Below are 25,879 nucleotides of genomic sequence, written 5' to 3'. Positions count from 1 at the left end.
TTGAACAAGGGCCTGGAATGACAGGACAAGGGGGAATATCTGTGCCACTGCCAGAGGGCAGGTTAGAGTAGATATTAACAAAAATTCTTCCCTGTGAGGGTGGCGAGGCCCTGGTACAGGTTGCCCAGAGAAGCTGTGGCTGCCCCATCCCTGTGAGTGTTCCAGGCCAGGTTGGACAGGGCTTGGAGCAATCTGGTCTAGGAGCCCCACCCATGGCAGGGGGTGGAACAAGATGGTCTCTAAGGTCCTTTTCAACCTAAACCATTCCAGGATTTTATGATAAGACTACATGGCAGTTTTTATGTGTAGAGTTGCCTCATGCATTTGCTACACCTCCACGGGTAGCAAACAAGCATCTCAAGTGAATATATTTTGGTCTGGGCATGATCACGTTCAGATTTAGACTTCACTGGTGCTGCAGAGGCAAAGCACCAAAGAAAGAGGAGTTTTGGGGAAAGTGGAAGGACCTTCAACAGAAGAGACAGGGTGCAAGGTGCTGAGGATTTGGGAATGTGGACAGAGGATGTAATGGGTGGAAACAGCAGGTTAGGTGAGGAGTAGAAAAACTGGCACTGCTGGGTTACAAGATAATTGGAAAGAGCCGATTCCAGGCCCTTGGCTAGGGAGTTATTTCTGAAATTCAGGACTCCTGTGAGCTCATCTCAACAGAAGATAAAAAGCCTGTCTAATGCAGTATTATGGTTATGGTTTCATGTGATTTTTGACCCCTGATATCACCACAACTTGATCCATTTTGATAAACATACCATTAAACCAGCCTCCTAGGGCAGATCCACTGTTTACATGTCTGTGATACCCAGCTCAACCATGACTCAGCCATCAGCAATGATAACCTTATTAATATCAACGTGAATCTTCTTAATGTGGACATAATTTCACCCCAGAGGCCAATTCATTAATTAGCATGTCCAGCTATCCTGTCATTGGGCATATGAAGTGGGTAGTACCTTGGCTTATATACTGAGCAAATATGTGCCGAGTAAATATGGATTCAACTGCACATGTAACGACAACAGATGGGGCCATAAAAGTTTGGCAGCAAGAGTGAACAGAGGTGAGTGTAACTCCTCATTCCAGACCTAATTCAGTGCTGGTGGTACTTGCTTGTTGTACTTGCTTTTTTACAGTTGTCTAAAATCAATGTCCATGGAAACGTCTGTTGAATCGGTTATTTTTCATACTGCATAAAGTTGTGTGAGTCATAGAATATCATGGAATAGAGTAGCCTGAGTGGGAAAGGACCCACAAGAATCATTGAGTCCAACCCCTGGCTCTGCACAGGACACCCCAACAATCCCACTCTGTGCCTGAGAGCGTTGTCCAAACGCTACTGGAGCTCTGGCAGTGTTGGGGCCACGACAAACCCTGGGGAGCCTGCTCAGTGTCTGACCACCCTCTGGGGGAAAAATCTTCTCCTAACATTCACTTAAACCTTCCATGACACTGCTTCAGCCATTCCCTTTAGTCCTGTCCCTGGTCACCAGAGAGCAGAGATCAGTCACTGAAGTGTTGCTCTGATGATGTTATGTTTTTAGCCGTGATACACAGGGCTTTTCTATCCCTCAAGGCAATCCCCTCCCTACGTGTAGTTTGCAAAAACACCATTGTCCTGCTGTTTCCAGGAAAGGGTGTTTTAACCATTCTAGTACATCTATTGATGCCTTTTCCTGGTCTTAAAATCAAGAGTCAAACACGTTTAGAAGGGAAAAGAGATTTTACCTTGGTATTTATTTTAAGGATCCTTAGGTGTACACGTCCAGGTTGAATGCACCGAAATGCACCCCACAATGCACACCCCCAAAAGATCTGGTATATCATTATAGCTCTTACTAATTAGCATATCTATCAAAGATCCCCCAATGAGAGGCTCGAGTGAGCCCCCCTCCCCAAGGAACCTTCTCCTGGATGGTTCTATCTTGGTTTACAGAATGTGTTCTGGAGAGGACCTTGGGGTCTGGGGCACACTGATCCCTGGCTACGAAGCTTCTAAAATGTTTAGTCTTCCAGCTGAACAAACAAGGCCAAGAACGTAGGCAAAAAGCACTAAGAATACAGGAGTTGTAAAAAGGTATAACAGGGGTATAAAAGAAAAGGCAAAAAATCTTCATGGCATCACATTATGAAATATTTTTGCATGTTAAAATGAAACAGATTGAAGTTAATTTAATAATAATTATCTCCCACAGCTAATATTTGATGCAGACAGTGCCAGGGAGGGCACACTGTGATCACTAACAAGGTTAGGAAAGGATTTCTTCTCTTGTACAACACTCAGAGATGTTACTCTTTTCCCAAGTATTTGAGATTGGCCACAGGCAGCTGATGAATGCTCTGTTAGCTGGGCTGTTGGTTTATTGTGATGTCAGAACTCTCCTCCTGTTCTCATTCACTGGATGATCCTTCTTAACCCCTTTTAAAAGAAATTTAAAGTTTGCTTGATAAAAAACAACCATCAGTCACTGCACAGATATAATAATTCCAGTTATCTGGTAGAAAACCTTTTGATTCCCCAATTGCAAAAACCTTTTGAATTGCTAATTTCCCAGGTTGCCCAGGGAAGTTGGGGCTTCCCTATCCCTGGAAGCATTCAAGGCCAGGTTGGACAGGACTTGGAGTAATCTGCTCTACTGGGTGGTGTCCCTGCCTATGGCAGGGCATTAGAATGAGATGAGCTTTGAGGTCCCTTCCAACCCAAACCATTTTGTGATTCTGTGATTCTATGACTTTTAAGGAACTGCTGTTGGGAAAAGGATGGGGAGAGATCTAAGGATGGATGGCATCTTGTGCTTTATCTGCCTAGCTGGATAAAAATCCACATAAACTGTTGAGCACAGAAGCAGTTCGCCAAATCTGACACCAATGAGGAGAAATTCAACTGATATCTAGGATGGGAAAAATTTCTCCAAGTTTATTTGCACTCTTAATCAATGTTTTTACTTTCTGTTTTTTGTGCAATAGCGAGCTATGTTTGGCAAGAAAGGGGGGAGCAGATGTTGTGAAAATATAAGTATTGTCATCACTCATAACTTCAAGTGAACACAAACAGATGTGAGGAGAGACAAAGTAGAGGATGGGGGTAATATTTGACAGTAGATGCCAACCCCAGCCCTGAGCTGGCTATATCTGGCTAATCCATGTAGTGTTTTAGAGCCATGCCAGAAATGCTTCCACTGGTTGGAACCTTTTGGCATCCCTTGGTGGGAGCAACTTATGCCAGCACCTGTGTGACTGTGCTGGGTTTGGGTGACAAAGCTTTGACACGGGGGTGACTCCTGTTAGGAGGTGCTGGAGCTTCCCCCCATGTCTGATGGAGCCATGGAGGGCATGGGGGTGCAGAGTCCTCCCTGCAGCTCATGGACACCCCATGCCAGAGCATGGGGATGTCTGAAGGAGGCTGTGACACCATGGGAAGCCCAAGCTGGAGCAGGGGGAGAGTGTGAGAAGTCCAACCCCTTAGGAGGAAGGAGTGTCAGAGACAACGTGTGCTGGACTGACAACAGCCCCATTCCCTGTCACCCTGCACCACTTTGAATGAGGGGGTAGAGAATCAGGAGGGAAAGTGAGCCTGGGAAGAAAGGAGGGGTGGGGGAAAAGTGATTTAAGATTTGGGTTTATTTCTCATTGCCCTGCTCTGATTTGATTGGTAATAAATTAAACTGATTTCCTCAATCTCTTTTGCTCATGACAGTAACTGGTGAGTGATCGCTCTCTGCCCTTATCCCAACAATGACCCTTTCATTGTATTTTCTTTCCCTGCTCAGCTGAGGAGGGGAGTGAGAGTAGTTTTGGGAGGCACCCGCTGTCCAGCCAGGGTCACCCCACTACAGTGACAATCCAGAGAGCAGTGTCATGCACTGCCTGTATCATGAACTGGCTGATTCTCAGAGCCAGACTGGCTTTTCTGGCAGCACCTTGGGAAATTACTGGGTATCTGAATCCACAGATTCAGGGCATGCTGGCAGTTCTCTGTGTCCCAGGAATATAGATGTATGTAGAAATAGCCTCTGTGTGCCTCCATTTCTGTATAGCCTACAAGGGATTTGCAACCTATTTCTCATCACTCACACTTTTTTGGTTTTATGTTGCCTTTGAATACCAGGTCAGCCCATCACAGCAGTTCTAAACTAAACCCAAGATTTCATCCTCCTTCTTAAGGCCTCAAGCAGAAAAGGCAAAATCTCTGAGCAACGGTTTTGTTAGAGATAATTGACTGACAAAAAAAGCCAACCAGTCTTTAGACTGTTTTCTTTCCTATCTGCTCGACACCCGTCATTATCCCAGTAACTCACACAGAAATCACTAAGGCTCCCACTGAGAATCTTCCTCAGACAGGTAACTAACATTTGAATTTCTAAACACAAATGAATTATTGAAATGTGGTGAATTGGCTATTTCCACCTAGTCTGCTGTCTTTGCATTGCTGCACCTAAACCATGGTGACCCTTTTAGAGGGAAAAATGTGAATAGGATCTTTTTCCCTTTTATTTCTTTTAGTAATAAATTCTCAGCTGTTGAATCTTTCCTCACTCAAAACTATTTCTGTAAGTCCAAACACAATCATATTGCTGGAGACAGACCAAAGGTAACAGTTACCCAAAAACTCCAAACACTGTCAACTTTCTCACACCTTTTTTACTCTGTTGAAAATGAAAGGTCTGAAATTGTCACCCTTCGTGCTGCAAAGGACATCCTTGCTGTGTGTCCAGCAGAGTTTGCTGCTTTGCCCACAAATTCAGAAGAGGATGACTTTTAAATTCTTTATTCTTCCTTGCTGAGGTCTTTGCTGTTAGAAATTAAGACCCAGAAATCCTTGGAGATCATTAGCTTGTTTTCCAGCGTAGGACGGTATCCTTTTTTTCAGATCTTCTTTTTTTTGCTTACACAATTAGAATCATAAAATCACAGAGTGGTTTGAGTTGGAAGGGACCTTAAAGCTGATCTCATTCCACCCCCTGCCACAGGTAGGGACACCTTCCACTAGACCAGGGTGCTCCAAGTCCTGTCCAACCCAGCCTTGGACACTCCCAGAGATGGGGCAACTGCAGCTTCTCTGGGCAACCTGTGCCAGGGCCTTACACCCTCACACGGAAAAATCTCTTCCCACATTGCTTCCTAGGTTGTTCAGAGCCCCATTCAGCCTCACCTTGAACATTTCCTTTTCCCTCCCCTTCAGCCTCAGCGTCTCCCCACGCCTCAGGCCCACAGTGTGTGGGGTGATCGCGGAGCATTCCCGAGGTAGGGGGGACACAACCCCACCTCTGAGGGGACCTTTTTGGGCTCACCTGTGGAATGGCGACATCCCCAGGATGCTGGTGGGACAGACCCCCAGCCAAGCCCTTTCCGCAGTCCATGGGGGGCAGTGGAGCCCAGCACAGGGCTGCTCCGTCCCAGGGCAGTGCCTGCCCCTGCGCCGGCACTGCTGCGGCACCTCCAGTGCTGGGGGCAGTCCTGAGCCCCGCAATTCAAGACAAACATTAAGGGGCTGGAGCGTGTCCAGGGAAGGGAACAGAGTTGAGGAAGGCTCTGGAGCCCCAGGAGCGGCTGAGGGAGCTGGAAAGGGGCTCAGGCTGGAGCAAAGGAGGCTCAGGGGGGACCTTGTGGCTCTGCACAAGTCCCTGACAGGAGGGGGCAGCCGGGGGGGGTCGGGCTCTGCTGGCAGGGAACAGGGACAGGAGGAGAGGGAACGGCCTCAGGCTGGGCCAGGGCAGGCTCAGGGTGGACATCAGCAGGAATTTCTCCACGGAAAGGGTTGTCAGGCATTGGAAGGGGCTGCCCAGGGAGGTGGTGGAGTTCTCCATTCCTGGAGGTGTCCAAGGAATGACTGGATGTGGCACTCAGTGCTCTGGGCTGTTTGACAAGGTAGGTGGGGGAGGGGGGGGAGAGGGTCACAGGTTGGACTTGGTGATCCTGGAGGTCTTTTCCAATCCCAACGATTCTGTGATTCTCTTACTCCCATTAGCCTTCCTTTAACTGGGGGCAGTGCTTGTGCTGTATCTGTGCCAGCTGCTGCTTTCTGACCTGTAATATTTAACTAATGGAGAGCAGTAAAGGGGCTTTCATTTTACACCCCAATTTTAAATCGACTAATTTCCTGGGAAGTGCCATTTCATGGTTTGGGAATTGCCGTGTGCTTTAAACTCTGCTTGTTAAACTTGCTGAGACGAGAAACTCACCCCTAAGTGAAGAGTTCGGCAGCCGTAGGACCTAACCAAGGATTGCTTCCACTCTTTCTAAACTAGGGATTGTAATTAGTGGAACCATCCTGTGACTCTGTGATCCCCTGATCCGCCCCCTCCCCGCCGCCATGGCCGCGGGGGTGACGTCACTAGCCCCGCCCCCCGGTTCTCCCCCCACTCGCGGCCACCGTAGCGGGATCGGCGGAGGCCTCGCGGCGGCCGATGGTCCGCGTTGTGCCGCCGCCCCCCGCCCGCCCCGCTCCGACCCGGCAGCGGCCGCAGATGGCGCGGCGGGGACCGGGCAGGCGGGGCGGGAGGTCACCGGCACCGCCGCCGCTGCTGGCGCTGCTGCTGCTGTTGGTGTTGGGCCGCGCCGCCGCCGAGGAGGTGGCGGTGTCCAAGGAATGCGACAAGCCGTGCGCCAACGGCGGGCGGTGCCAGCCGGGCACCGGGCAGTGCGAGTGCCAGCCTGGCTGGGTGGGCGACCAGTGCCAGCACTGCGGGGGGCGCTTCAGGTGAGACCCGGGGGGGCGGGGGCTTGTCTTGGGGTGGGGGACGGAGTGCGGGGACGCGTGGGGTCGCTGTGGATGGGGGTTGAGGGGCCGGTTTGGGTAAGGGGTTGGTTCGGTGTTCGGGGCTGGTTCAGGAGTGAGGGGTTACGTTTGGGGTACGGGGATGAAAGGGTAGCTCAAAGGTAAGGGGCTGGTTTGGAGTGAGGAGTTGGCTCGCAGTATGGGGGTCTGACTGGTTTGGGTATGGAGCGGAGTGTATGGCAGCCACAGCAGGGCTGGGGGTGAGGGACGGGGCAAGGGAGAAAGGAGGGGACACAGGAATGGGTCGGTGGCCCGGGCCAGATTGCCCAAAGGAGCACTTGAGGGAATTAGGGAGGTGGGTACGAGAAGCAGGTTTGGGCACTCAGAGGGGGTGGGAGGCTGAGGGGGGTCCAGGGATGAGTGAGGGCAGGAGGGTCGTGGTGCGAGGGAAAGGGCCGGGTGACAGTAAAGGTGAGGGGCGGGACCAGGTGAGGTTAAAGGTGAGCGGCAGGTAAAGGTGACAGTAAAGGTGAGTGGCAGGTCAAGGGGACGGTGAGGGACACTCAGGTGATGATAAAGATGAGAGACAGGTCCAAGTGATGATAAAGGTAAGGATGCAGGTGTTAGAGCAGGATAGGAGTGTGTTGAGGGGACAATAGGGGCTGGGGCCCTGGCTGAGTGAGGGCAATGAGAGTGTGAGGTGGGATGTGGATGTAAAGGGGTAGGCAGGAGCCATGCAGGGAGACAGAAGGGATTTGGATGCAGAGGGAGAGGTGGATGTGCGGAGACAGGCTTGAGAGGTGACGGCAGCATGGGGTGATGGGGTGACAGTGTAGAAGGCTAGATCTGGAGGTCCACAGAGGAGGTGAGTGGTTGGGGCTTCCTGGGGGAGGTCTGGGAGCAATGGGATGTGGGTGTTGAGTGCCCCAGTTGGTGAGTACAGGATATTTGTAATGCAGAAAGGCACCTCTGAGGGGGTTGAATTTTTGGTATTGGTTGCCTGGGGTTGCAGAGGGGTCACTGGTGATGAGTTGTGACTCTCAGGGGCTGTGTAGGAGCAGGGATGTGGTTGTAGGGCACTGGATCAGTGGGGGTCTGGATGTGATGGATTGCTGAGCCAGGAAAATGTTGGGTTTAAGTTTTAGTAGGTCTGGACAGAAAGTAAGGCTGGAGGGGAGTGGGTAGGGGGGGATATTTTTTTGGCAGCAGGGTTAGGTTTGGGGACTGTGTAGATGGAAGTCTAAGGATGATGGGTGAATGGGGGCAGGCTTTGTGTGTGGGTATGGCTGGAGGTGGAAGCAGGTGAGAGCAGTGAGGAGCAAGTGGACAGAGGAGGACAGCGTGGGTGTGGGACCAATTCCTGGGTGGGGAGAGGACTAATGTGGAGATGGGAGTAGATCAGACTGAGAACAGGTTGGAGGGGAAGGGTGTGCAAGTGGGTGTTAGGGCTGGGTGGAGACTCTAGAGGTGTTTGGGGGGTTAAGGACGTTCCTCTTGGCAGATCAGCAGGTGCTGGTTTTGGTTAAAGGTTATTTCAGGAGAGGTGTGTGAAGGGGAGAGAAGCAGTATCCTTATGGGAGTAGGTGATATTTGGGAGGCTCATCTTTTGGAGCTTTAATGCTGCTGGCTCTTGTTGAAGGACAGTGGGAATCGCAGCCTGGTGGAAAGAAGCTCCTGGGCTTGTGGGGAGACAAGACTGGGCAGTGGGAGGGGATTGAATGGGACACATGGCATTGGCAGAGTCCTGCTGCTTCAGAGTAATTTTTTTTGAGGGAAAAAAGGCTAAAGGGGGAGGCTCTGGGCAGGGGGATGGAACCCCCCTGGCTCTGCGCTGGTCCAGGCCACGTGCAAACGTGTGCATGTGGGAATGAGGGGTGTCTGCACAGGACACTGATTTTTGGGCTATATGATGATGGAAAGTGGATTTCTGCAGTGCTGGGGCCAGTTCTTTTAGTGTTGGGTTTCTTGGTTGGGTTGTGTGTCTGAAGTCTATCCCACAGGATGAGAAAATGGAAATCTTCTTGGGAATAGGCTGGGAGTGCTCCCTGGCTTCTCTGTTATGGCAGGGGTTTCTGTAAGATGGTTACCTGCCTTGGATTCGTCAGCTGTTGCAGTGAGAGAGCCAGTGTGTGTGTGTCTGCATGCATTAGGTGAATTCCCTGGGAAGGGCTGATTCCTGGAAAAGAAGGAAATGAGAAAAGGATGATTATCCTAGGCAGTGACTGCTTTCTTGGGGAGCTACTGAAAGCGCCAAGCACTCTTCGATGACATTCCCTATGGATGTGGGAGAAGGATAACTGTCTGTATGACCTAAAGTCACGGAAGAAAAATACTTCAATTTTTTTTATTCCTGTTTATTGACAGTCTGTAGATGGGTGTGTGTTGCAGACAGTTTGCAAGGGGTTTTGTATAGAAACAATTTCAGGTTAGGCAAGCCCTGGAAGTCCAAACCTGCCTTTTTCATGTCTTCTTGCCACTGTCATTTTCTTTTAGCTGGGAGAGAGCTTTACGGAATAGCCTCATACTTGTTACTTTCTTAGAGAAACTTAGGTTTTTTGTCGTTTTAAGGGGACTGGATTTGAGAAGCTTCTTTTCCAAATGGTGATGCCCGGTGAAAAAAAGAATTGATATATATTCACTGCTAATAGAACCTCAATTTTTAATCCTCTTACCTGTTTTGGTAAAACTTCTTGTTTCTTTCTCACATATAATTCTAGTCTAAAATTTTGCCTGAAAATATAGTACATGTTTTCTTTATAGATGATTTTTCTGTTTATTATTTTATTAAGGAGTTGAAGTTTCTAGTAATGTTTTTAAACTCGGAGCTCTGAGAAGTGCAGGCGAGCAATGTTCAGAGCTTTGCAATCATGTGTCTTCTTTCACATGCCTTGAGTTTGCTCTGTGTCCTGTCAGAAATGGCTCTGCAGGAGGTTTTTTTTGGTTCACGATTGTCAAGGGTTTGGCTTTAAAGGACTTGATGTGTTATTAGGCACTGTAGGTACAAATGGGAAGTAGAAGAGCAGGTGAAAATTATTTTCTAAGTGTGGCATATTCCATGTGCTTATCTGCTAGACTGAGAGATGTAATTAAATTTGGCATGTTAATCATACTATCTTGATGTATATGATGACTATATTTGTGGCCTTGACTATTTTCATTCACATTGTAAAGATACACCTTGTGCTTCACTAACCTACTACTCTCTCACATCTTGTGTTCACAGTGAAGGATGAACATTGTAGCATCGAGTTGCAGTCTGCTAATATTCTGTTTCCTTTTTTCCCCTGAGAAAAAGTTTTGGGTCTGTTTTAGACTGCAGTTAGATGTTTAAGTGACATACCCCAGATCAGTGGTGCTCTTTAGAGGTAGAAGGCTGATTTAGGAAGGACTTCAGGTGACTTTTTTTTAAGATGTGGAACCAGCCACTTTAGTTGTTCAAAGATAAACACCTTGGTGTTAATGGAAGCTGAAATAGAAAACACAGAATGTGCCTGATGTGCTTGTCTTCTATTTCAGTACAAACCTTCAGTGGGCTCTTGGCTGGCTGGAGGCTGCTGTGGGCTTCGAGCTGCCATGATATGGGCAGGAGAGGAGCTACTGCTGGGAGGGATGAGAAGTTCTCCAGTCACAGATCTGCAGCAGCATCCTGAGTTAACATTTGGAGCAGTGGGAGCTTGGGAGCTCCAAACTTGAGAGTGAAATTGGCAGCATTGAGTATTGTACAATCAAAACGATTCTGCACACTTGGTTAACAGCTTCTTCAAAGCACTATCTGCAGCTCGGTGACACAACCTCTTGTCCTGCCTAAATTGAGTTGTGTCAGCCAGCTGCCTAATTAGCAGATGGAATTAAGGTTGGAAAAGCCCTCTAAGATCATCGAGTCCAACCGCCCCCCCAGCACTGCCAAGACTACTGTTAACCACATCCACATGTTTTTTGAACACTTCAGGGATGGGAACTCAGCCACTTTCCTGGGCAGCCTGTTCCAGTGCCTGACCAACATTTCCATGAAGAAATTTTCCCCAATATCCAGTCTAATCCCCTGCCACAGGTGCAACTTGAGGCCATTTCCTCTTGGTTCTGTCCCTTGTTCTCTCGGAGTAGAGCCTGACTCCCCCTGGCTGCACCCTCCTGTCAGGGAGTTTTAGAGAGTGAGGGAGTGAGAACGAGCTCTTCTCATTCTAACCCCCTGAGCCTCTGTTTTTCCAGGCTGATCCCCCCCAGCTCCCTCAGCTGCTCCTCACCAGACAAGGTGGATAAAGCACAGGATAAGAAATGACCTCTGGTTCACATAGATTTATTGTCCTGAGATTGTAAAGGGTTGGATTAACAAATTCAGGATAATGATTGACTTCTTGAACAGTCAGTGTATGTGGACTGTGTGTGTAGGCTCACTGATGGGCAGTTTGATGTATGACTGTAGCTGAAAATAATATTTTGACTATGCAATAAAATACCAAATGATTCCAGGAATATGGATTTTGTATGTAAAGGCACTGGTGTTCCTTTCATGGTAATACTTTTTTTGTGGTGGAAGATGGCAAATGCTAAGCAGGACTTAACCATGCAACCTGACAGTTGGAGAGTAAAAAAAAGGGTTAGCGTGTATCCTTTAAACTCCCTTTTCATTAATATAATGGGAGGAGTTATGTGTTGCTGATTAAATGTTATGAAGGACTTGGTGGTTATAGAGTGTCTTTGGTCAAATAATATTACAGTGAAGAAGAATTTCATCTCTAGATTTGTATAAATCCCAACCTGAAGAGTTGTGAGCTGGAAAAGAACTATCACAGTTCTCTTCGTTAAAGTAATAGGAACTTTTGGTCAAAAGCTTATATACAAGCAATTGTCTTTTAAAAGCTACCTGAGGCAGTTTAACGATTTAGGAAGGTCAGGAAGCTGCTTAACAGATCCAAGGATGTTGACAATTTGAATCAAATCAGTTTAAGTGCTGAAATTAGATCTGGGGGCTGCATTTGTGCCTGATCCCCATTCTGTTTCTCCCTTTTCATTAGGATATTGTGCTTTAAAATGATTTTCTCTTCCATACTGCTTAATGAAAGGCTTGCTCAAACACTGTGCACTGATAAAAAAGAATAAGCTATTCAAGTAGGAAATACTTAAACATCATCAATTTTAATGAATACGCTGAGAAAAAAGAACAAATACAGGCTTTTATTTAGTTCTTGAAGGTATGTGTGGTTATCTTAATGCATGCGTATCTATATTTCTGTCTATCCATATGTGTATATAAGATATATAAATATTATATGTTTTGTGGCTTGGAGCAACCTGGTCTAGTGGAAGGTGTCCCTGCCCATATCAGGGGTGTGGAACTAGACGGTCTTTAAGGTCCTTTCCCACCCAAACCATTCCATGATTCTGTTTAAATGATCTGTTCATTGAGAAACTATTGGCTAATATTTAATCTGAATTCTGTGTTATTGCTTCTCTCACTGTTTTATTGGATGATCTGATATTTTGCTAGGGCTGTTTTAAGAACAAAACTTCATCTGTGAAATAATTCAGTATTTTTGAAATATCGGAGTTGTTCTGCAGGTTTTGCTGTGCACTAAATGACCAGCATAAATATTTGACTTGCGGGAGGTTTTGTTAATGTTTGCAATAAGCTCACTGCTTATTTTCAGTCTGCTTTATAGTAAGGAGGCAGTAGTGGAAAATTCAGAGCAGTCAGATGAAACAGCTCTGCTTCACACACATCCAGTGCCTTCCCTATTGGAGCTTTAGTTGTTGGAATTATTGAACACATCATGGTTTTAACCTGTGAGAGAGAGGAGTAAGTCCTGTCCTGTTCCTGTCTTCCTGCTGAGCACATCTGAGCATTGAGACCTCCTGGAACAGAACAGATAAAGGATAACATTCCTCTGCCTGCCAAATCCAGGGACATATCACTGACTTAGACTTACAAACACTTCCTTATCTGCAGCAGTCACCATTTCTGTCTCATTTCTCTGTTTCTGTAAGTATCAGGGAATACCTGAGTCCCTTAGCAGTTGTCTGACACTACTCTAGATTTTTCCAGTATTTCAGTCTCAGTTGTTCTTTTTGTTATGGATGCAAAATAATCACAGAATGGTTTGGGTTGGAAGGAACCTTAAAGTTCTTCTCATTCTAACCCTCTGCCATGGGCAGGGACACCTTCCACTAGACCAGGTTGCTCCAAACCCTGTCCAACCTGATCTTGAACACTTCCAGGAATGGGGCAGCCACAGCCTCTCTTGGCAACTAATAAAATAAGCTCAGGACCAACCAGGTGTTCGTTAACATCTTCATCAATTTACATTTAATGTAAATAACTTACATTGAAATACCAAAAAATGACTGAGATTAGCACTGTTTTTACAGAAACTTGTTACTTTCTTTAATTAAAAAAAATCAAGGACTAGCAATCCTTTTATCCTGTGTCCTGATAAATTTAAATAATATTTGGAACACATGTGTTGGATTTTACTTTCCTGGCTTGTTCCTCTGAAGCTTTTGTGAGCAATCGAATTTCAAACCCTCAGCTTCCTGTCTATGAAATCCGTGCTGAAAATCCTATATTTAGATAATGCTGTTGCTGACCAAGCTGTTGTCTTACTGTATTAATTTAGGATACCCTTGGGTGGTCTTTTCTTGAACAGTTTCCTTGAAGAATTTTTTTCCAAATTGAAGTTCTAAGCGCAGCACTTGGAATTACCTTCTTGATCAGGTGGAGCTTTGCTTTTTTTCCTGCACTCAAAATATTCCCAGCAAGTAGGAGCTTTTAAATCACATCTTCTAAAGCACAGGAAAAAACCAGAGTAAAACAGGCAGAAGATGGGGTTGAGAATGATGTGATTTTGTAAGTGAAGTAGTTTTGGGGGGGGAGGGAGTTGCTCCAAACTGGAATTCACCGTAAGGACCACAGCAATTTTATGCCAGTGCTTTGTTCTTGCACAGCCACGTGCTCACATCTGCCTGTTAAACCTCTGCAGCATCTTGGAAGTAGGGCTGGAATATTTGGTAATCAATTTTACAGCAGTGAACAGAGATGATAGTTTGCTTTTGTGCACGGCTTTGAATGAAATACTCATTTAGTCACTGAAACACTGAAGCAGTAATGATGTTTGCTTTTTGTTTCCTGCTTTTGTTCCCTTGCTTTGTTTATGGCTGATCCTCGCAGAAGTTCCTTTAGATCTACTTGAGACTGTCACTTTTCCTCCCTTTGCTTAAAATAAATATTTATTTGATGGAGAGGCAGGTTGCTTGCCAAGGTTTTGGTGGATGTGTGCTGCATACAGATAATTCTGGGCACAGTTTGGACTTGAGGAATGTGAAATGCTTGGGATATTCAGAATGTAAGGGCTCTGTCCTTATTGCAGAGTTGTGACATCATAGGGGTTGTTAAGAGCCCTTAATTGCACACAGAACAAGCTTCCTGTAGCAATCTGATAACCTAAATTTGGGACATTGGCATAGTGGGGGATTTGAAGAATAATTTAAAGAAAATGGACTCTGTGTTTTGGGCTGATAATAAGCATCTTAGTGCATCTTGCATGATGAAGAAGAATTTAAACAAACTGAGCAATATTCCTGCTAAAGAGGGGTAGCTGATCTCCAGAGCAGATGGTGCGAAGTACTTCTTGGATACCCCAGGATCTGGATAACATTCCTGGTCCTGGTTATGGCTTTATTTGCTAAACAAGTTTCCTGCAGTATCACCAGATTCAGAATTTTCAGTTCCCTGAAAATGCAGAAATGGAATTAAGCTGGTTTAGGGGACACCATGCTGACAGGGGTGGTCTGGGCATTCCAACCAAGGGCTCTCTGATGTGTAAAGTACCTTTTATTCCCTGCCATGCCTGCTGGGCTCAGAGCTGCAGAAGTAAAAACATTGCTGTACACAAACTCATCTCGGGTGTGCTTGGTGCGTGTCGCAAAAATTTAAATAGGGGGTTGTTGCTTCTTGTAGGTACAGGGTGTTACGCATCCTCTTTGGGGTGAAAATTATCCATAATGACCTTTACCATTAGATAGTGCTGCTCAGCTTTACCTGGAGACTTAGGCAGGATGTACAAATACAGCTGTGAAAATCCCAGATTTTCTATTATTTGTCTTTGCCCTCTGTTTCCTGATGTTCAGAAGCCTTCATTTTTTTTCCTGCTAGTTTCTGTAGGCTGAAAGGAAACAAAATAAGGAAAGCTGTGCTAGGAAAACACTCTTTGGAAGACTTTCTTATTAGTGTTTGTATTGCTTGAAAATTTAATACCCATCTCCAAGGTGGTGCTTGTCTACTCAAAGGATAAGAAGCTTGGCACAGATGAATTAGCGTTTTTTGTAAACTCCTTTTATAAACTCAAATACAGAAAGTGAGAGCTATTTTTACATTCAGAAAATTTAGGTTGGGTTTAATATTATTTCATGGTAAAGGGAAGGACTAACCATGTCTTCAATTACTTTGTGATTAAAAGCTGTTTAGTTTTCATCCCTGCTGGTTTTCAGTCATTGCAATGAAAAAAATTACTCCTGCAGTGGATTAGCTGTGTATTGAGTGGGTTTAGTGTTTTTTTCCCCTCAGTTTCTTTGTGCTTGTGTCATAACCACTTTCCTTCCACAGTCTGGTCATTTTCCACATGTTGGTGTCATGGCACTGCTCCCAGATATTTTGAATGTAAGTGCCCTATCTAGGGAAAATCTATGATTCAGGTTTACCCTGAGCACAGCTTTTAGATTTCGTTGCTTGTTACGATCAAAAATGTGTTTGAGTTCCTCTAAAATAAACTTTTCAAGGTGGCTTTGTGAAGGTTTCTTGCAGCAATGTGCAGCATGTTTCCTGCTGGAGTTGTGCACCTGGCTGTTTAATGATTAATTTACACAGTCAATCTCCCATTAATCCAGAGTGGAGAGTGTCACTTGAATTTTATAGTGATTTCAGAGCTTAGATCTCTAGTGTCTGCCTGCTACATGCTTTGATCATGCTTTTGATTGTGAAATCAGCAGAGGTGATGCCACAAAGATTTCCAGCCTTTGCAAGACCCGAGTTGCAGAGTAGTGTGGAACTGAAGTGCTGACTGGACAGGCCAGTGCAACAAGAAAAAAAAACAACCCCACAAACAGGGAAACCTCCAGCATTATTTCCTATTAAGGATTTTTGTGCTGCTAGAAGAAAGTATACTACTGTATCCAAATTGTGAGCATACATCGAAGTTGCTGGCTTACTGGAAACAAAGTATTGCATTCTAAATATTATAGTGGGAAATAATTAGTTTTGAAGTCACTGGTGATTTTAATTTTTTTCAAGGGGACGTCAGGAACAGGCAGAATTGTAGGGCGAGTTGCTTTTAGTTTTGTTGAAAAAGTTGAAATTTATTGTTGTTCAAGATACACTATTTCCATCTGCGTTTATTTATAGTTGCTGCCTGCTTGTTTGACAGTGTGTTAGTGCACTTTTGTTAAGGGCTTGATTTATTACACTGAAACACATAACAGGCAGCTCTGTAAATTTGGGTCGGTCGGTGTGTTTCTCACAAGCACAGGTTTCAGGGACTCTTTAAAGTCACTGGTTTTCATTTTGGGAATAGTAATGGGTGTTTAAGTATACCCTTGTTCAACTTCTGGAGGATGAATCATTTTGAGGAGGTGTTGATGTGGTTCAAAGTCAAAACCAGGACTTGACTTCCTGCCTATGCACATTTTTTCTGAAACATCCATGCTAATATTGCTGGAATTTTAATTTTCTTGTGGATGCTGCTGATAGTCTGTTAACTTGTTTTATCTGAATTTATGTGGTGAGCCCAAGGAAAACTCTGAGCTACTGAAAGCATGTTAAACCAGGAATTCCTGGATCATTTCCAGCTTTTCTCAGTACCTGAGCTGATGAGAATTTCTGGGACAGCAGGCAAATGTCAGTACCAGCAGAATTCCCTTATGTGAATGGTACAATAACAATTTCTACACAAGTTTGATGTTTGAGAGGATGGGGATTTGGATTTCTGGTAGAAACAGGAATGTGTGATCCAGCTGGAAAAGCTGAAATTACTTTATAGCCTCTAACTGTACTGTTCCCTTGAGAACAGATGACCACAGACTTCAGGAATCAAATGGAAGTACAGTTCATCATCTAATCCCCTTGGTTCAGCTTCCTTATCAATTAATATCAATATCAAATTATTTATATGTTTTAAAGATGTTCTGATGACGACTCTGTTTACATAGGAATTTGGAGGTTTGAAAGCGTATTTTAATGGCAGTTTTGCATGGTAACTGGTATTCAATTGTCTATTCTGAGAATAATACTGCCCTACAGAAGAAATGTGGTGAAGGTTGCTATAAATATGCCTAAATCATCTTCACTGAGGCTGATGAAAAAGGATATTGTGTGTTAAAAGTGATGGAGTTTAAATGGGATCTTAATTTCTCTATTCAGCACTTAGGGGAATTTGTCATGTGGTATTGAAAGACAAAAAGTCATAATGTGAAAACTGGTTATCAAATCAAAGCTGGTTGAGGCATCAGAGTGGCTTCTGTGCCTGAGCTTTGCTTGCTTGCAAGTGCAAGATGTGTGTGCATTAGATAGGATATGGTGCTGGAGGAGACATCCTTTGCTATATTCCCACTGTCTAAATCCCACTGATTTTCCAGTATCCCAGGGCAGGTAGGATTGAAACATGAGTGCAGACATGAAGGTATGGTGACTCACTCTATGTTGTAGACTTGGCCTCCTCAAGCAGTGACCCGTGGTAAGACAGGTTTTACATGAGGTTCACCAGTGCCAGTGAGATCGGGCACTCTGGCTGGGCTGGAGATTCTCCCAGGGAACATGGAGGGAGGTCTTTCCCTTTTTCTTGTAGGTTGATGTAACTTCATATGCCTAGTTCATGGAAACACAGACTGGTTTGGGTTGGAAGGGACCTTAAAGCCCATCCTGTTCTCCCCTTTGCCATAGGCAGGGACACATTCCACTAGACCAGGTTTCTCCAAGCCCCATTCAGCCTGGCCTTGGACACTTCCAGGGATGGGGCAGCCACAGCTGCTCTGGGCACCCTGTGCCAGGGCCTGCCCACCCTCCCAGGGAAGAATTTCTTCCCAATATCCCATCTAACCCTTCATTCTGGCAGTGGGAAGCCATTCTGCCTTGTCCTGTCATTCCATGTCCTTGTCCCAGGTCTCTCTCTAGCTCTCTTGGAGCCATTTTAGGTTCTGGAAGGTGCTGGAATTCCGTTATGGAGCTTTCTCAAGGCTGAACCAACCCCAACTCTCTCAGCCTGTCTCCATAGGGTTCCTGCTTTTACCTGTGGATTTGAAGAAGAAATTCTGTAGGAGACAACCATGCATGTGTCTACTGATTTTTGTTTGCACTTGAATTTTTCATACATTTTGTATTGATTTATAGTTTTGGGTTTTTTTTGTAGCAGAGCCCTTCATGGCTAGTCTTTACAGGGCTCTCTGGGCATTAAGGCTGTCTTGATTTTTTGTAGTGAGTTCAATAAATAAGTCAATTTCCGTCATTCACTGAAGGAAATCTTTCTGTTCAGGTTTAGGGAGATTAACAGGATTCTATAGATACAACTGAAATTGATGTTTCCTTAGTGTCTTGTAACATAATGATTTTTTGACTGATGTGACCAGAAGGAGCAAATTCACACTGAAAATATGAAACTAGGTGGATGAAGGCCACTACCCATCGATGCTGGAGGGGATAAACCACTATGGATGATCTCTGTGGTAACTGTCATATCTGAAGAAGAAAAAACATTCATTTTGAGGTCAGAAAGCATTGTGGGAAGTTTTTAAGTTCTCCGAACTTAAACATGTGATAAGAGCAGTTGAAAGGTCCTGTGCCTGGTGGTCAAACTGAGCATTGGAAGCCCTTTGACAGGCTGGGCTGTTGATTGGCTGAAGATTAACCACAGGTCAGGACTGTCACTTGGGGCAAGATGCTTTCCATTTAATCTGCAATTAAATTAAAAAAAAAAAAAAAAAGAAAACCAAAGCCAGATAGCTATAATTTTAATGGGGTAAAATATGTACACATGCACATATTTTTCTCTCTCTCTACCATGACTGACTTGCATTTCAACAGAGGTTCTCCTCTGATGACTTTGAGTCTTTTTATAAGCTTTTTTTATGAGTTGTATATGTTCATTATTAGGTCTTTAAAAACAAACCCTTGAAAATTTTGGCCCCAGTGAGTTGTGTGTTGCTGTAACTTCTGTGGTGAGTGAAAATAGCAGGAATGGTAAGTTTCTAAATTTTCTTTTTGGGTTGTTTTTCTTTTGGCAGCTACTTCTGTACCTAGTATGTGTAAAACATTTGTAGTGTAGGTAAAGCTCTACGATTACTGAGATGTGGAGTCAAAGTAATTATTGTGCATGTCACTTATGTTCCTTAATATATAGTATTCTATTTAAGTAATGGAGCTAAGGAGAAAAGAGGACAGGTCAGCAGTGTACATAGTTGTACAAAGTAATTTTGATATATGTAATATGAAGTGTATTATGTCTCATCTCATCCTGATCTTGGTAGCAAAGGTCTTACTGATTATACAGTAAAATATCTTAAAACATTGCTGGTGGTGGTACTGTTCGAGATATTTCCTGACATGTAGAGTAAACTGAATGCAAACTTTTCAGGTGTGGGATTTTGAAATTAAATCCCACTTAGGATCTAAAAATGTAAATAAAATGTTATGAGCTGCCTTTTGAGGAATCTGATCCACAGACTGCACAGGACGTGTCTGTTCTAAATGGGCACTGAACTAAACGTAAATGGTGGCAATATGCCACATGCAGTCTTATTCCAGGTCATCTTCAGAAATATTCCTGCAGGAGAGAAGGGGAGACTGAGGTCAGAGCTCACTGTGAACTAACTGCAGCTCCTCCCGAGGGGCAGCTCTGATCTCTACTCTCTGTGACGAGTGATAGGACCCAAGGGAACGGCTGGAGCTGTGTCGGGGAGGGTTAGGTGGATATCAGGAGAAGGTTCTTCCCCCAGAGGGTGGTCAGACACTGGACAGGCTCCCCAGGGAATGATCATGATCCCAAGGCTGCCAGAGCTCCAGGAGCATTTGGGCAATGCGCTCAAGCACATGGTGGGATTGTTGGGGTGTCCTGTGCAGAGCCAGAAGCTGGACTCAGTGGTCCTTGTTGGTCCCTTCCAGCTCAGGATATTGTGTGATTCCATGTGGAAATAAAGCCAAGACTAGTACAGCAATCTTCCCTGCTGTCCTTGCTTCCTGGTGATATCCATAGCAAACTAGTGGCAGCAAATTACATCAGGATTGAAAATGGGGAAGGGAGATTGCTGTGCATCACTTGGTCTGGTTTGGGGTTTTTTTTTGGGTTTTGTTTTTTTTCCACAGTCGTGGTTTGTATCTTGACTTGACTTGTTTGCTGTGTTTTCGTTGAAGTTTCAGTTCAGAAGGGTGTAGCACAGTTCCTCTCCAAGTGAACTAATACAGGATAGAATTACAGGACTGATTGATGAAGTGATAACTGCTGTGGTGCTGAGCTGATTGGGTATAAGGAGGTACTTTGCAGCCCCTGCAGACAGAGACTGGGCACCATCAGAGTCTTACCTGCCAACCTGAATATGCTTTTAGAGAACTGTTTCCACACCAAGCTTTTGGAGAATGGTGAGTCCTTTCCCAAGCTGACTGTTAAACTGCAGAGCTCATCCCAAGCGCTGGAAGTGAGAACATGGGACACCATGTGTATATATCGTGTTACTTACGTGCACAGAGGGAGTATGTAGGACTCCTAGTCATAACGTTTGGATTGTGCTGCCCCTAAAACAGTCCATGTTGTACGTTGTCCTGATTATTTATATACTGATGGCATTCACCTTCACTGGTTCAAATGAGATTCTCTGCATTTTTCATTGCTACTCTTTTAATCTTAATGCTTTGATTAGATTTTCAGAAGTTTTATTGTATCCTCTATATCCTTAATTCACTTTTAAAACCTTTTCTTCATCTAATTAGAATAGAATTTTACCCTTGAGCAGGTGTATGATAATCTTTTAAGAGCAGTTTTAGAAATAGGGTGAAGAAGGTGAAGAGCTAGTAATAGAAAGTAACATTAGTTGAGTCTTCAGTTTGTGGAATAGTGATTAAAAAAATTGAGGGAAAGATGATCTGCTATCTTCAGACCCATCAGTCTGACCCTGAGATCAATTTTAAGACTGCGTTAAAGAGAAGAATAAAAAGTACATAGACAGAAATTTCTAGATAGATTTGCCATTTGTAAGGGATACTGTTTAAAATACAATATATATGTGTGTTGGATGTTTTATGAACATCATTTAGGATGAAGGCACCTGTAAGAGATAAATAACTGCAATCTGGGCTTTGGAAGCCTCTTTGATTCAATGGCACCACCCAAAGCTGGACTGCGCTGCATGACCTATGAAGAACTTTTCACCTCAGATGTGGTAGTCAGGAAATCTGGAGAGTTTATCTTCCATTCTGTTGTTTCTATGGATATAGAATTACTCAGGCTCCTTCTCATATTATAGGTATGGAAGGGGAGCAGCTGGTGAGGTGTTAAACAGGAGGATGAGGGTTAAAAGAGGGGTCAAGGGAGGGGATTCTGCCCCTATGCCCCGCTCAGGTGAGACCTCACCTGCAGAGCTGCCTCCAGCTCTGGGCCCTCAGCACAGGAAGGACATGGAATTGTTGGAGCGAGTCCAGAGGAGGCACCAAGATGATCAGAGGGATGGAACAGCTCTGCTATGAGGACAGGCTGAGACATTTGGGATTGTTCAGTCTGGAGAAGACAAGGTTCTGGAGTGACCTGATTTTGGTCTTCTAGTAACTGAAGGGAGCCAACAAGATGTGAGGAGACTTTGGACAAGGACTTGGAGGGACAGGACAAGGGGGAATGGCTTCAAACAGAGACAATGTTGATTTAGATTAGATATAAGGAAGAAGCTTTTTATGATGAGGGTGGTGAGGTGGTACAGGTTGCCCAGAGAAGCTGTGGCTGCCCCATCCCTGGAAGTGTCCAAGCTCAGGTTGGATGGAGCTTGGAGCCACCTAGTCTAGTGGAAGATGTCCCTGCCCATGGCAGGGGGTTGAAATTGGATGGGCTTTAAGGTCTTTTCCAACCCAAACCATTTCATGATTCTATTGTGAGAGATAAAATAATGTTTTGTTTCAGGCATAAGAATGTATACTTAATGTCACGTAGGCAAAGATGTAGCTAGCACAAGGCCAGGCCTCAGGAAGGAGCGTGGCAGGGAGGAAAAGGGGAGATAACCGATGCTTGTTACGAGGGAGAGGAAGGGGAGGGCAAGGGAGGTGTTGGTTTGAGTGCAGTAGGTGGTCAGAAAGAATGTAAGTTCCTGAGTACCCAGCCAGTGGGAAAGGGGACAGGGACCCCCACCAGCCAGGGAAGGGTATAAAAGTTTGTGCATTTTAGGGGGAGGTGTGTCTCCTCAGTGAGATGCACCTGACTCAGCTGACGTGTTTATATTAATGTATAGTTTTGCTTCAATGACTTTGTCCTCTTTCAACTTTATTGGTGAATATTTCTCACAATTTGGGGAATTGTCTGGGAGACTTGACCTCTGACTCTGCGGAGTGGGATAATGGGAATAGGGGAAGATGTGCCCTGCTGATTTCAGCAGCCCCTGACCCATTGTCGTGCTTCATGAGGGCTGCAGGTGAGGCTCAGATGGAGGACTCCCAAAGCAAATGGGGGAAGAGATGTGAGAAAAGACTAGAGTATATGTGTGGCAGCCGATAATACCTGTGCACAGAACCCAGGTAAGAAAAGTGACTGTTAAGTACTATTTGGGTGTCTGGGAATAGCAGGACTGAGTATGTGTGGCTGACATGCAGATTTATCTGCAAAGTGATTGTGCAGTCCTTCTAACCGCAGTTCTGTCCCTCTGCGAGGAGAGCGGTGGGCGAAGGGACGAAGCGAGATGGGTCGTGACGAAAGGTGTTCTGTGGGATTTTAAGAGATGGGGAATAGGCCTAGTAAGAAGAATTGAAAGAGGGGAGAGAAGCTGAAAGACTTCACTCCAAGCACACCTCCCGACAGTCCTTTGGGGAGAATGCTCAGGGACTGGGGCCTGGAGGGTATGTCTTGCACCCAGGGAAATGATAAAAAGAAAATGATACAGTACTGTATGTTCGAGTGGACTAAGGAACCTATTAGATCTGACCCATTATATTGGCTGAAATATGGGTCATCAGAGAATTGGATCTGTCAGGCTTTAAATCAGTATAAACACCAAGAGACCTTCTGATCAAGACAAAAGTGATCATGCTTCCTGTTGGAAAAGGAGCTGGTCTCTCTTTGTGGCTAGGAATTTTAAGGAGAGTAAGGAGGAGAGCAAAAGGGGAAAATGAGACCCTTTAAATAATTTGCCCGCTTCCTGTGCACCAGAGGGAGAACTGAATGCCACAGCTTTAGAAGGAGGGGCTGATGAGCAGGGTGGGACTGATCACAATGAGGGAGGAAATGAGATGGCTCCTTCGATTCAAACGATGCGCAGAACTCAGACCACTGAGTTAGAGCAATTTGAAAGGGATATTCAAAACTTTCTGTTTCCCTCTTCAGATATGACCCCCATTGCTAGTACAGCAACACAGATGTTTCCCTTGCGAGAAGTGCTTATGTGTGGAGCACAAGGGGGGTTAGGGTTTGTTAATGCACCACTGATGAGTGCTAAAATTTGAGAATTTAAAAAAGAAGCGAGTAAGATGCTATACGACCCTTTAGGATTGGCAGAACAATTAGATGAATTTCTGGGTCCAAAAATCTATACCTGGGATGAAATGCATTCTATTTTGGGGACCTTATTCACAGCAGAGGAAGGGCAAATTATATGGACTGAAGGAATAAGAATTTGGGAGAGAGAAGACCCACCTAATGTCTAGGGAAGAGTACCTGGTGAGCAGAAGTTTCCCATAGTAAGACCTAAGTGGGACCAAAATACAATTGAAGGGAGAAATAGTATGTCTGATTGCAAGAGGCTAGTAATCAGAGGAATAAAGGAAGTGGTGCCAAAGGAGCAGAATTTTGAGAAAGCCTTTGAAAATAAGCAGCAAAAAGATGGGTCACCTATTGCGTGGTTACAGAGGCTTAAAAAGAACATGCAGCAATACTCAGGAGTTGATCCTGAGAGTTATATTGGTCAGAAATCATTAAAGATGAACTTTGTCACCAAAGGCTGGCCTGATATAAAGAAGAAGTTAGAGAAGATTTATGGGAAATCCCCTTAGTCAATGGAAAGAGAATCTTTATCAGTGGGTCATCAAGATGTATAAATGGGAAGTGTTATAATGGTTACGCTGTTGTGGATGGTGAGCGGAGTAGTTTACTGAAGAAAGGAAGATTGCCCAACAACTGGTCGGCCCAGACATGTGAATTACATGCATTGAACCAAGCCTTGGAGCTACAGAGAGGAGAGAAAGGAACAATTTATATAGATTCCAAATATGCTTTTAGGATAATACATACTTTTGGGAAAATCTGGAAGGAGCGTGGATTAATTTCCTCTAGAGGAAAGGAATTAGTACATGAGTGGCTACTCTAAGAAGTTGTGGAAGCTCTTGATCTGCCTGAGGAGATTCTGATGTCCCATGACATGAACTACAGCAAAGGAGGGACTCTGGAAATAAGGGGAAATCAGTTGGTTAAGGAAGCCACCATAGAAAAAGAAACCAAAATGCTTGCTCTAACACCTAGCAGCAAAGTAAAGAGTATAAAAATCCTGCTGTTTACTAAGGTGGAAGAGGAATTCTTACAGAAGATGGGAGGTGTAAAGACTCAGAAAGGCAGGTGGCTATTACCACATGGGAGGCAAATATTGAACAAGGCCATTACTAGAGAAATATTAATTAAACTACAACAAGGAACACACAGGGGAACTCAAGCACTATATGATAAATTTTTAAGAACTTACTGCTGTGTGGGAGTTTACAGAGTAGCCAAACAAATGACTGAACAGTGCTTGATTTGTCAAAAGATGAATAAGAAAGTGATGAGTAAAACCCCTAGTGGGGGAAGAACCTTGGCTCTTAGACCTTTCCAGAGCATACATGTAGATTGTTCAGTACAGTGATGGAGATACCTACTGGTAATAGTCAATGATCTTACCCACAGGGTAGGGGCTTTTCCCACTGCAAGTGCTACCACCTCTAATGTGCCTAAAACTCTGTCAGAACAGATATGGAGTAATTGAGAGGATAGACTCTAATACAGGGACTCACTTCATGTCAAAAACCTTACAGACTGTGTGTGTGGCTTTAGATACAAATTGGAACTTCCACACTCGTTGGTATCCCCAAAGTTTGGGATGTGTCGAAAGGATGAATGCTACACTTAAAACCCATATTACTAAATTAATCATTGAAACTAAACTGCCATGGACCAAGTGTTTACCTTTAGAAACACTAAGAATTAGAACTGCTCCAAGAAAACTTATGGGAGTGTCTCCTTGTGAAATGTTGTTTGGATTACCTTGTCTGGGAAGGGAGGAAGGGTTGCCAGTTCCTGAAACAAATGGCCTGTATCTTAAAAATTATTTGCAGGCAATAATGCTCTCTTTTGCAGATCTTAGAAGAAAGGGGTTGCTGCCCCAAACTTCACTCCTGGACATTTACATCCATCAGGTAAAACTGGGAGATTGGGTATTGATAAAATCTTGGAAAAATGACTCCTTGACGCTGACATGGGGAGGTCCTTTTCAAATACACTTGACAATTGAGACAGCAGTTCACACCACAGACAGAGGGTGGTCACGTGCAACCTGAATTAAAGGATCAGTGGAGTCACTTCCCAGGGACTGGGCTGTGATACAGAGAAGTAGCCCTCTAAAATTAACTCTTCAAAGATAATCTGTCCTGAAAATTAATAATTTAAATTTTACTGCCTGGATTATAATTTTAGTCCTAGTAAACCTTCTATTTTAGCTAACTCTGGCATTAAATGCTATAGAACCTGGAAAGCTGCTGGAAAAAGTTACAGGGGTTTCACCCATCATCTCTGGCTCAATATGGCATGCTATTCTGATAAATCTACAAAATGTCAGGAAAGGCTCCCTGGTGAAACACAAAGCTGCTGGATTGTCCAAAATTTAGGAACATAGGCTCAACCATGCTCATGTGCTAATACAGAAATGGAATACAATGTGGGATTCTCAGTGATGGGATAA

At 44.5% G+C, this 25,879-nt stretch overlaps 1 protein-coding gene across 3 annotated transcripts in view; it reads left to right on the top strand.

Moving 5' to 3' along the window:
• The first annotated feature begins 6,404 nt into the window (after nt 1–6,404).
• The window catches only part of ATRN (attractin), a 153,847-nt gene continuing 134,372 nt past the window's right edge, over nt 6,405–25,879 (top strand). For 2 of the 3 annotated variants that reach the window (XM_042021968.1, XM_042021970.1), the window contains exon 1: nt 6,405–6,712. In XM_042021968.1, coding sequence (XP_041877902.1) covers nt 6,420–6,712 — 293 coding nt within the window. In that variant the 5' untranslated portion in view covers nt 6,405–6,419. Of the gene's footprint in view, nt 6,713–25,278; nt 25,338–25,879 lie in introns of all 3 variants that reach the window. The other variant, XM_042021969.1, reaches the window with a different exon arrangement.

Source organism: Corvus kubaryi, unplaced genomic scaffold (assembly GCF_017639235.1).
Source record: "Corvus kubaryi isolate FWS band 111438036 unplaced genomic scaffold, C.kubaryi_AGA036_p1.0 37182, whole genome shotgun sequence".
Taxonomy (NCBI): Eukaryota; Metazoa; Chordata; class Aves; order Passeriformes; family Corvidae; genus Corvus; species Corvus kubaryi.
Note: the sequence above shows the minus strand (reverse complement) of the source record. Positions and strands in the feature narration are given on the sequence as shown.